The 11,220-nt window shown below is 53.4% G+C and overlaps 2 protein-coding genes across 2 annotated transcripts; both read right to left on the reverse strand.

Annotated features, from left to right (window-relative positions):
- Positions 1–635: 635 nt before the first annotated feature.
- On the reverse strand, positions 636–4,970 carry PtA15_8A444 (uncharacterized protein; the record flags this gene model as incomplete). Its single annotated transcript, XM_053171875.1, has 10 exons — positions 636–968; positions 1,038–1,106; positions 1,167–2,891; positions 2,947–3,076; positions 3,406–3,690; positions 3,756–3,891; positions 3,949–4,054; positions 4,396–4,443; positions 4,507–4,588; positions 4,684–4,970. The coding sequence occupies 10 exons, from the start codon at positions 4,968–4,970 to the stop codon at positions 636–638; spliced, it is 3,201 nt and encodes a 1,066-aa protein (XP_053023095.1).
- A 3,134-nt stretch (positions 4,971–8,104) lies between these two features.
- Positions 8,105–8,443, reverse strand: PtA15_8A445 (uncharacterized protein; the record flags this gene model as incomplete). The annotated part of the gene is made up of 1 exon (XM_053171876.1): positions 8,105–8,443. The coding sequence occupies one exon, from the start codon at positions 8,441–8,443 to the stop codon at positions 8,105–8,107; it is 339 nt and encodes a 112-aa protein (XP_053023096.1).
- Positions 8,444–11,220: the final 2,777 nt, after the last annotated feature.

An 11,220-nucleotide genomic window follows, 5' to 3' on the forward strand; every position in this document is an offset into this window, starting at 1 on the left:
GAAACACATCATGAAGGTTGAGGCCTGTGTATGCGAAACGACTGCGGATGATGACAATCGCGGGCCGAGTCAAGGCCGAAGATGTGACGAGCCGCGGCGAGTGTTTTTTCTCCGGTGTCCCTCTGCTCGGGCTGCGTCAGTGGACAAGGATCGGGCGGCGTTTGTCGCAGACAGTGGCGGCCAAGCACGCTGTGTGTGGGTGCTTCGTCGAGGAGACGGGGATATGTTCCTTTTCCCTGCGCCCCGAAAAGGACATGGGGCCCGCATGTGCGCGCCTCTCTCGGGATGTACGGCAAGGGACTCGCACCCGGCGGTGGACGGGAAGAACAACGAGCGGGCTGGGGCCTCCTGCGAATACAGGTACTACGACGACGGTAAGACAGCAGAGCCAGCACAACAAACGGGGATGGACGGAGATACATGCGGGGAAGAGGTGTGTGTGTGCAGCCGGGGCGGGATGCCGGGACAGAGGAGGATCGGCGGGGAAGCAGAGCGACTGGCGCGGGGAGGAAACTCTGGGCGGCACAGACGCTGAGACAGAGAGAGGAAAAACGAGGGCAGCGGAAGACGGGCGAGCCCAAAGCCGCAAGAAACACGAGAACAGCAAGAGGGGGAGGGGGGGGGGGGGGGGGGGGTTACTGGGTCTTGAGGGCGCGTTCGAGGGCCTTGTTCTTGGCTTTGAGGGCCGAGTTGGCCTGGTTGAGCTCGTCGAGCTCGGCGAGGAAGGTTTCCCTGAGCTTGAGCTCGCGGGCGCGCAGGTCGACGAGCTCGTCGGTGAGGTCCTCGAGCTGGTCCTTGAGCGTCTGGACCTCCGTCGCCAGCTTCTTGTCCCCCTCGGAGGACGGGGGGGGCGCGGCCTGGATGGCCAGTTGGGCCCTCAGCTCGCTCAGCTCGCTCTGGTACTTCTGGATCGTCGCCTCCGCCCGCCGCCCGAGCATGTGCGCTTTCTCTTCGCTCTCCATCAGGTCCTGCCCGCACAGCTCCGTCAACCCCTCCTCTCTGACACACACACACACACACAATTCGTGCCCACTCACGTTCACTTTCTCCAGCATCGCCGCCGACTGCGTATCCGCATACTCGAGCCTCTCCTCCAGCTCCTTGACCTGCACAAAGAAACCGTTAGTTGCAAGAGCGAGGATAAGACAGATGGAAGGGAGACGGACCTGGGCCTGGTAGATGCGCAGCGCGTCCTGCGACTCGGTGACGAGCTTCTGGGCGCGCAGCGAGTTGCTCTTGTGGGAGTCTTTCTCGGCCTCGTACAGGAACAGTCTGTCGACCATCCTGGCGTCGCTGTCGACGAGCAAGCGGAGCCTGTCGAGCGCGAGTTCGACGGAGAACTCCGGGGCGGAAGGGTGCGGTGCGGGGGCGGGATGGTCGTCGGCGGAGGAGGCGGAGGAGGGCGGCGGGGCGGGCGAGGCGCGCTTGCCGAGCCCAAACAGGCCGCCGAGACTCGCGCCGGCCGAGATGCCGAGCTTCTTCGGCGGCGGCGGCGGCGGCGGCGGCGGGGGCGGCTCGTAGCCGGCCCTGAGGCTCGACAGGTCGGCGTCCAGGCTGGCGGCGGCGCGGGCCTCGAGGTTGGGCGGGAGGCGTTTCCAGAGCTCGCGCAGGGTCCGCTCGATCGTCGGCACGGGGTCCTCCGGGGCGGATGCGGCGAGCTGCTGGCGGAGCGCGGCGAGCTCGAGCCGGGCGGCCTCCAGCTCCCGGCGCTCGGCCTCCATGCCCTCGTCCTCCCGCTGGCCGTGGGCCGCCGCCTGCTTCTCGGCCTCCAGCAGGGCCAGCTTGTCCGCCAGCTCGCGGCGCTCGTGCTCGTGCGAGCGCCGCGCCTGGTCGAGCTGCTCCCGCAGGCCCTGGTCGTCCTCTGGGGGCGGCGCGGCCAGGAGCGCGAGGGCGCCGGAGAGGTACGCGTCCAATGCGTCCACGAGACGGTCGACGAACTGGGCCTGCTGGCCGGGCTGGACGGGCGGGATGACTAGCCGGGCCTGCGGGTGCTGCTCGTGGAGCTTGGTGCTGAGGGTGGTGAGTCGGGCGGCCAGGGCTTGCCATTCGGCTTGCTGGGCGGCCTCCAGCGCGGCATATCTCGCATCGCCTTCCGCCACTCGCTCGTCGCGCCCGTCGAGCGCGCGTGCGCCCAGTTCGCGGGTCGATTCGAGGTCTGCGGTGAGCTTGGCGATCTGGCTCTCGAGTGCGGCGTGCGAGTGGGAGGCTTCGCGGGCACGCTCGTCGGCCTCGCGTGCGCGGGTGGCGAGGGTCTTGTTGAGCTCGGAGATCTGCTCGCTCTGGCGGTTGGAGTTCTCCTTCTTGGCGAGCGCGAGTTCTTGCTCTCTGGCCGAGGCCTGTTCCCTGGCGGCGTCGAGTGCCTGGCTCAGCTGGCCGTTCTCCTTGCGGAGGGAGTCGATCTGGCTCCGCTCGGCGCGGGATCGGGCGGAGGCTTGCTGCTTGTGGGTGGTGGATTGGTCTGCCAGTGACTGCTTGAGGGTCTCGACTTCGAGCTCGAGCAGGCTGAGGTCTGAGGCCTGTTCGGCGATGGTCGCATCCCGGGCACTCAGCAGTGACTTGAGCGAGTCGATTTCTTGCTTGAGCCGATGGGTGCCTGGGGGGGCGGGCTTTCTTTCTGGGGTGTTGCTGTTGGCAAAGAGGTGTGGGCCGTCGAATGTTCTGTGGCTGGGGATGGATGAGGCTGGGCTGGGGGGCTGCTGGTGTTCGAGCCGGTTGAATCCGAGGGCGAGGATGGCGACGAGGTGCTGGAGGGAGGCTGTGCGGAGGTGGGTGAGCTGGGTGTGGAGGGTCTGGTTGTGGTGGTGGAGGTGCTTGAGGAGTGGGAGGTGGTTGAGTTCGAGTGTGAGTTTTGCGGTGGCTGCGCTGAGCTGGTGTTCGAGTCGCGCGATGTTCTGTGGGGATGTGGTTGTCAGTGTTGGGGTGTTGTGGTTTTGCTGTGGTGCTTACTTTCTTGTGCTGGCTGAAGTCGTCGAGGCTGAGCAGGTGCGCTGGGTCTGCCTCGAGGAGTGCCTGTGTGCATGCCAGCTGGGCCATCATCTCCCGCCTGAGGCTCCCTCGATGGCTGGGCTGGCTGCTGCTGGCGGGTGCTGGGGCTGGGGCTGGGGCTGGGGCTGGGGCTGGCTTTGGGTGTGTGTCTGCGAAGGGCAGGCTGGCGGCGAGGCTGCTGAGCTGGCCGACGAGCTCGCTCGGTGGTGGGCGGCGGCGGGCCATGGTGGTTCTGCGCAGGAGAGGCTGTCCGGAAGAGGAAGACACCCACATGTACACACACTCACAGCAGCTCAGAAGATGTGTTCTTGCATTGTAAAAAAAAAAAAAAAAAAAAAAAAAAACAAATACAGAGTGGAAAACAAAGACTATTCCGCCATCTGCACATCCGCCTGGGTACCAGCAGCAGCAGCAGCAGACGAGGACGAGCCCATGAACGCCTCCAGCTCCCTGTCCAGCTCAGACGCACTCTTCGCCGCCCCACGGCTGCCCCCAGCACGCTCGCCGGGCCATCGCGCCCGGCCAGCGCTGCGCGGCCCAGGCCCGCCCCGCGCACGCACCCCGCCGCCGTAGAGCTCCCCCGTCCGGCGCTGCTCCCGCCCGTCCAACCCCGCCCGCGCCTTGCCCACCGGCGGGAACGAGGCCCGCGGGCCGCGCGGCCGACCGGCGTCGTAGGGCGAGAAGTGCGCCCGGCCTCGAGGGGGTCTGCAACCAATCATCTCGTCAGTTGCCCCATCCTCGTCGTCGTCTTCTTTTCTCGCGCGGCTTACCTGTCCTGCTGCATCCGGCCCAAGAGCCCAAACGTCGCCGGGAGCCCCTCGCTGGCCACCTGGTGTCTATTCATCCCGAGAGCCGACCGAACCCAGCCCGGGATGGAGTGTTCGAACTGGACACCGATCGGCTGACCTGCATACCGAACCAGTCAGTCAAAAGAGAAAGAAGATGGGAACCAGACAAAAGGACCTTTAGCAGACGCTCCATGGAACGCTTCGATGGCCGCCTCGGCGTGGCTCTCGTTGGCATAGGCCACAAACGCCAAGCCCTCCGTCGCCCGGCCTGAGTGATCAAACTTCATGTGCCGGCAAAAACGCCCTGGGCGTTAGTCTCTGGCTCGCTACTACTTGCACACACACACACACACACACACTGAGCAGCGTCGGGCACACCTATGCAGTCGGCGAACAAGAGTCGCACAGCACAAACGCAGGGAGGACAAAGGAGTCGGTTGAGCACATCATCATCGCTGTTTGGGGGTAAAATGGTCTTGCGAGCAAACGGAGATCCGCCGGGTTGGCGTTGGGGACGATGGGATCGAATCGTATCGCACGGTTCACAAACACAAAGTGCGCTCTCAAGTGTGCAAGTGGCGTGGAGCGGAGAAGAAAACACCATAGGATGACATGCGCGTACTTTGATGAACGGCCCACGATCGATCTTGCCGATTTGCGAAAAGAGGGCCTGGCCATGCAACCAAGACTCAGTCAACGCGGAACGCGGGCGCACATCATCTCGCAGACTCACCTCCAGCTCGGCTTCACTGACGTCGTAGTGCAGGTTGGTGATGAGCAACGAGGTCGAGCGGCCTTGGTCGACGTCTTCATCGCTAGAGATCGTTTATTCCCCCCCCCCCAAAGATTACGATCATCAGACGAGCTTCAGGTGGGGTTTGGTGCAGTGTCAGAAGGAAGAGGGGCTAACCCGGGGCGATCATCGGCATGCAGCAGTCGGGGCGGGTGGGAGCCGGCTTTGGACTCGCCGTGCTCGAAGAGGTCGTGTTTCCAGGAATCGTTCGACTTGAAAGGTCGGGGTGGAGGGACAGGAAGAGTCCCGGGGATCAGCGGGCTGGGCTCGCGCGCAAGGCCGGGAGCAAGAGAGGATCGGCGGATGCTCACTTGGCGCAGCTTGCCGCCGGGGGCCTCGCCAGCCTGGCCCGCGTTCCTCGACCGGCGCACCTGGTCGAGCGAGTGGTTGAGCAGAAGCGTCATCTTATGTATCTGTGTAAGCGGTCGTCGTCGTCGTCGTCTCGAGGCTGGGGCTGAGCTGAGTGTGTGGTGGGTCGAGGCGGGAGTGCTGTTGCCCGCGGAGTGTCCAGCACGTGGCTGGCCTCGCCCGCAGCCGCAGCCACACAAACACACCGTTCACAGCTTCTGTGATATGTACCCTACTCGCACAGAAACAGATCCGCGTGACTCTGAGTCGACCGGTGCTTGAACACTCGAAGGAGGCACTGGGCTAACAAGTTTAAGCCAAATCCTGCCAAATCCACACCTCCGACAAGGTCGCACGCAGCGTGACCCCGAGGCCGGCCCCTCCGAGGGATCCGGATAGGTTTTCCTAGCTATTGTCTGTTGGACGTTTCCTCAATCTTTCCAGTTTTGATGGTTGCATAATCTGAAAAATTGAGGCAAACTTAATGCTGCTCTATTTGCAGCAATTGACAGGCACATGTCTGATGCATGTGCTGGAGAAAGTTTTAAAGCAAGGTTTGTTTAAGGTTAGCTGGCAAGCCTTTTGGATCTTTTTTTCATCTGCTTGTGCTTAAAAAAGTTTAAATGCAATGATTGCCTAAATTTTGGTCTGAAGTTTAAATTACATAGAGTTAATTGTATAGCAAAACTGGAAAAACTGAAAAAATAATCCAACAGTTCTGCAAAGGACAATAGAGAAATTGCCAAAGGCATGTCGGTCTGAATTTGATTTTTTCTGGGGAATTCAATATGACTTGTTGATACACAGGCTGTACACCTTTTGAACAGGAGAAACAAACCTGGAAATGCCCATGAAAGTCCGGCCAGGTTTTCACAAACAGTACACATACTTCAGTATGTATACTCTACCAGAGGCATCTTGAAGTACAGATACTGTAGTTGGCAGGGACCTACTTGTTGGTCCTATTTACCAGTTGTCTTAGGGAAGGCAGGAAACTCACCATACAAAGACCGTACAACACTTGGTGGATAGCACGGGCAAGGTCCTAGTGGATACAGGACACAGAAGGATAAGGTTTCATGGTTGATTTGTTGATAAGACAATCTTACAATTTCCAATGCTAGGTATGGAAGAAATATATATGTACGTAGGACTCAGTAATAAAACATAAGTGTGGGTACTTGTATTTCTTATGTGTGGATAGGGGAAATCAAGTTGGATTTTAAATAGTCCACAGTTTGCAGTTTAGTCCAAATCTTTTGATCACCCCAATCCCCTCATCATAATCATCATTTCCATAAAATTCCAGAATCCCTCCAAAAATAAATACTCCTGCCCTTCTTGAACACCCCGGTTCCTTCATCATCATTTTGTGGGATTCCTACCTAGCCATGTTATTGACCAGGATCTTGGTTTCCTTACAGCTATTGAATCTCTATAGCGTTTCAGCACACACACTTTCTCACTCAAAACTCCTGGTGAAGAGAGCACCATCACTCAGTCAATTAGCCTCCACTAGAGGCATTCAACAAAACAAAGGAGATGTGAAAGTCTTAGCAAGTATGTCAATCTTTCTATCTTTTCTTACCATCAAATAGAAGATCAGGAATATGCCTTCACATCACTAATTTTGATTATGATCTTTTCTGTATAATTGGTCTGGCTGTTAAAAAAAAAGTGAAATCCATATTGCCTGTTCAATCAGGGGGAGTCAGAGCATCAGAAACTGCCCATGAAGTCAGTGGTGAGTGGTGTTGGTTTTAGCACATCCCTAAAATCTCACAGATGAACAAGCGGAATACAAATATGCTGAGGATTGTATTCTACTTTTTTTGCAAAATGAACTGTAGCATTAGAGAATGGATCATCCAGTCATTACATCCCAAGTTCACACAAGGATTCCTATGTTCAAAGATTGAACAGCTTAGTTGACATTATCTTTCATATGAACGCAAGAAACCAGAACACTGGACAAAGGATACAATTACCAATGATTTTGAAATGGAATATAAACCATGACAAATATGAACAACAATTTGAAGAAATAGCTAAAACATTTGATGATATTGATTCTTATTATTCATTTGAATCAGATTCAGTAGAACCAAAGAGGATGGTTCAAGAACACAAGAAACTGCTTTCTCAGCTAACTGATTTGCAAAAGAAAATATTATCAGAAGTTGTCAAGTGGACCAAAAAAACAGACACTCCCAGCAAGAGAAAATCAATGGAAGAAATGAAGTATCCTGAAAAGTTTGAAGAGTTAATGACCAACGTTCTAGACGACCAAAAAAGGATTCTGTTTTGGGAGATCATAGCAAGACTTGATCGTCATCATTCGGATCATGAACATTTCAAGACTTCACTCAAGCGATTGTTTGCAGGTTTCAAAGATGAAACTATACAAAGCATATTGGATGGTATACAATATGTCAATCTTATTTACAAGACTAGATATTTTCAATTTTGTTCCAAACCTATAAAGTCCCCACAAAGCTTGACATCCAAGCACTATGAACATCTGAAAGCTTTAAACAATATAATCAACCCAAATTTCCTCACCATCACCTTGGGAAAAATCAAATCTCTCATTGACTGAACAACATATTCACAAGTTGAGGATTACTTCAAATTGTTTTATTCCTTCACCTATTAATTCATGTGTTTGTTTCTGCGGCCTAAGCTTCATGTCAATTGTTCATCTGTTTCTGCTCTACACAGAAAAATAGGCTTATTATTTCCATGAGATGTTGATCTGATTCCTGAAGCCATAGATAAGGATGTTCTATGAAGCCAGTTTGCCATTTGGGAACGGTCCATTCCAAAGGAATCATGAGTGCAACTCCCTAGAGATGGCAATGGGGTCACCGCTCCCGCGGGATATCCGCCCAGCGTTGCCGGATGCCGTGCCGGGTCCTTGAATTTCCAGAGAAAAGTGGACGGACCCGGGTGCCGGCCGGCCGTACCCGCCGCAAGCCACCGATTACGCTCAGGGTAGGGGCCTTGCTGACTTGCCTAAGCCTCCCGGGACCGGGGGTGCAGAGCACCCGATGCGGAGCATCTCCCATTCCCAATGCGAAGCGCCCTCGCGCTTCGGCGCGAGGGCGCTTCGCGCCAGCCCAGGCTGTACCAGGCCCTCCGTGATAAGTCAGGGGCCTTGGGCGGATGTAAAATACACCCGAGCTGGACTTCATCCAGCTGCCTGTGGACCCCTGTGCTCAATGGTCGTGGTCCGTCCCGTCGCGATGTAGTTCCAGTCTGCCGCCGCCGACTCTGGGCCCGTTTGGTCCTCCTCCCACGCTTCCGAGCCCTGCTCGTCTCCTTCCCGGGAAGAACCGCAGCCGCTCTCATACGAGCAGCTGTCCGTCGACGACGGAATGCCCAGCCGGCGGAGCGCCTCTTGGCGTCGGCTGGCCCGACGGAGGGCTTTGTAAGGGGAAGAGAGCTCGGACCTGCTGGTCTCCCGCTCCAGAAATTGGCGGGCGGGTCCCGCAGTCGCAATTCGTTGGCAAACCTGGCCACAAATCATCTCACAGTGTGTACACAACATACTGTCACAGAAACAGATCGAGCCTGTGTAGGAAGCTCAACAACACAGTATTGTTGTGTTAAGCCTCCAGCAGTTTGTCGCACTAGAGAAATCGCTCCAGTGTTTTACCACTCCGCGGGTTGAGGGAGGGACGTGGCCAAGTTAGAGAAATCGTCAATGACATGTGGGTCCGACTCTGAATTTTGCAGACAAATTCTCAGTACATATGATCGCGCACTCCCATTGTCTGCTTGAGATGACACAAGCGCGGTACACACTTTGAAGAAAGGAAACAAGCGGGCTCGAGATAAGTGAAAGAGCCATAACAACTTGAAAGTTCTAGTTCGGCCAGGTTTGCGCAAACATTACTGTAGCAGGATACTCTACGGACAATTTACTTATCGCAGCCCCACTGGTTGGTTCTGTTTACCACTTGTCTCAGGGCAAGGGGAACTTACCATGAAAAGCTTGGCGGATAGCACGAACAAGGTCCCAATGCCAGTTGGTGTAGGATATAGAAGTATAACGTTTCAAGGTTGATTGGCTGTTGGGTGAATAGTTTCTTCGTCTCGATTCCGTAATGATAGGCGTGAAAAAAAAAAAGTCATGAAGCACTGAGGCATAACAAACTTGTGTTGCGATAATGGAGGGCGTCAAGTTGGATTATAAATAGCCCTCTGCTTTTTTTGATTTGAATCTTCTGGTCACGTCAGTTCGGTTCCCTCTTCATTATCGCCATCGGTATCAGCATCCCAACTTAATTCAACAATAAATATTCCAGTTTCTCACGAAAACCCATTGTCATCTTCGAGATTCGTATCAGACAATACTCGGCCATGCTCTTAACTAAGATCATGGTTTCCTTGCAGCTATTGAATCACTACATTGGTTCATCACAAGCACTTTCACACTCAAAATTTCTGGTTAAAAGAACACCAGTGGCAAGACTTACTCGATCAAGCAGACTGGGTGTAAAAGACTTAGGTTGTATGTCAATTTCTTGCCGTTTTCAGCTTGTCTACATTGTCGTTGGTCTGACGTTAAAAAAACGTGTATACAATCAGTCGAAATAGATGGATCAGACGCTTTTAGCTATGGCTTACTTAGTGAGTAGTGTTGGATTTCCAAAATAATATAAATGCGATGAGGATTGTATTCTAAACTTTGCTACACAAAAAACCATCAGGGAATGAATTGCCGAATTCGTCCACCTCAAGTCCAATCAAAGAGTGCTATGTTCAAAGATTGAACAGTGTAGTTAGCGATATCAAGAAACCGAAAAATCTGGTCGCGACACCAAGATATATATTCCCTAAGACAGATGATAATCTCGAAGATAAATATACAAAGAAGTTTAAAGAAATCAAAAAATTATATGACGATCTCAATGACTATTATCTAATTGAACCAACAAAAAAACCAAATAGTAAGAGGATGGATTCAGAGCATACATTATTGCTTTCAAAGTTGAACGATGTGCAAAAGAGAATGATATCAGAAATTGTGGAATGGACCAAAAACACAGATCAAACTCATCAAAAGGGAAAATCAACTGAAGCAATAAAGTATCCTGAAAAGTTTAGAAAATTGATTGGAGATTTAGACGACCATCAAAAGAAGCTATTTTGGGATTTCATAGACAGACTTGAAAGTTTTGATAAGAATCCTGATGAAGAGAAAGATACCCAAGTGTTATTCCGGAGATTGTTTTCAACTTTAGATAAAAAGACTAAGCAAGATGTTTTGGACGCGATGCAATACATCAATCTTATTCACAAGACTGGATACTTTCAATTTTGTAATAAACCTGATAAATCACCACAATTGACATCCCAGCACTATGCATATCTTGAAGAGTTAAACAATAAAATCAAGCCAAAACCACTCGCCAACCTATTAGGAAAGATGAAAATTTCTCATTAACTACATCAAATTCACAAGTATTACTTTGAGTTTTTTTTCATTTCATCATATCTGTTTGATTTCATATGATTCTCTTTTTGGTATAGTCATTATGGCCAATGTTTGTCTGTTTTTGTTCTATGAAAGTGTCAGGGCGGGTCTCTTTAGTGACGCCGCCGTGAATAGAAACCTTCGAGATAAGGATGGCTATAGGGCGGGCCGGCCAACGGGCCGCCCGAACCCGCGCGGGTTTGGGCCGGGTTCGGACACACATTTCATATAATAATTTAAAATCGGCCCGGCCCGTCCGACCCGTTTAGCAAACGGGCGGCTCGCGGGCGGCCCGCGGGCGCCCGTGGGCCGCCCCCGGTCGGGGGACCGGTGTTCTCCGAAGCGGGACTGGCTGCCGCTGGCAGCTGCAGTGCCACCTCAGCCAACTACGAACTAGCCATTGACAGTCAACCGGTGACCAACTCACCCCCACGGGCCACAATGGCAAAGAGAAAGACACGCGCACACCCTGGTTCGTCCGAGGAAGAAGGCGAAACTGACAGAGATCGGAACCAGAAACTCCATCGACTACGCAGCAGGAGATCAATAGGCAGCCACCTAGAACTGAGGCTTCAGCCCCCCAGACACCAGCCCCCGCCGACAGTTTGAGTGAATCACAAGAAACCGCCGAAGGGAGCTTGTTCAAAAAGCGTAAACTCACCAGCAAGGTGTGGGACCATTTCAAGAAGATTGAAGAAGGTGGGCCGTCCTGTTCTTATCCCTCTTAGTTTCTATAAGTATAGATATAACTGACTCGGATCTTTTGAATTTTGATATTGCAATCATCAGGAGGTGTATCGAAGGCAATATGCAACTACTGCAAC

This window comes from Puccinia triticina, chromosome 8A (genome assembly GCF_026914185.1).
Source record: "Puccinia triticina chromosome 8A, complete sequence".
NCBI lineage: Eukaryota > Fungi > Basidiomycota > Pucciniomycetes > Pucciniales > Pucciniaceae > Puccinia > Puccinia triticina.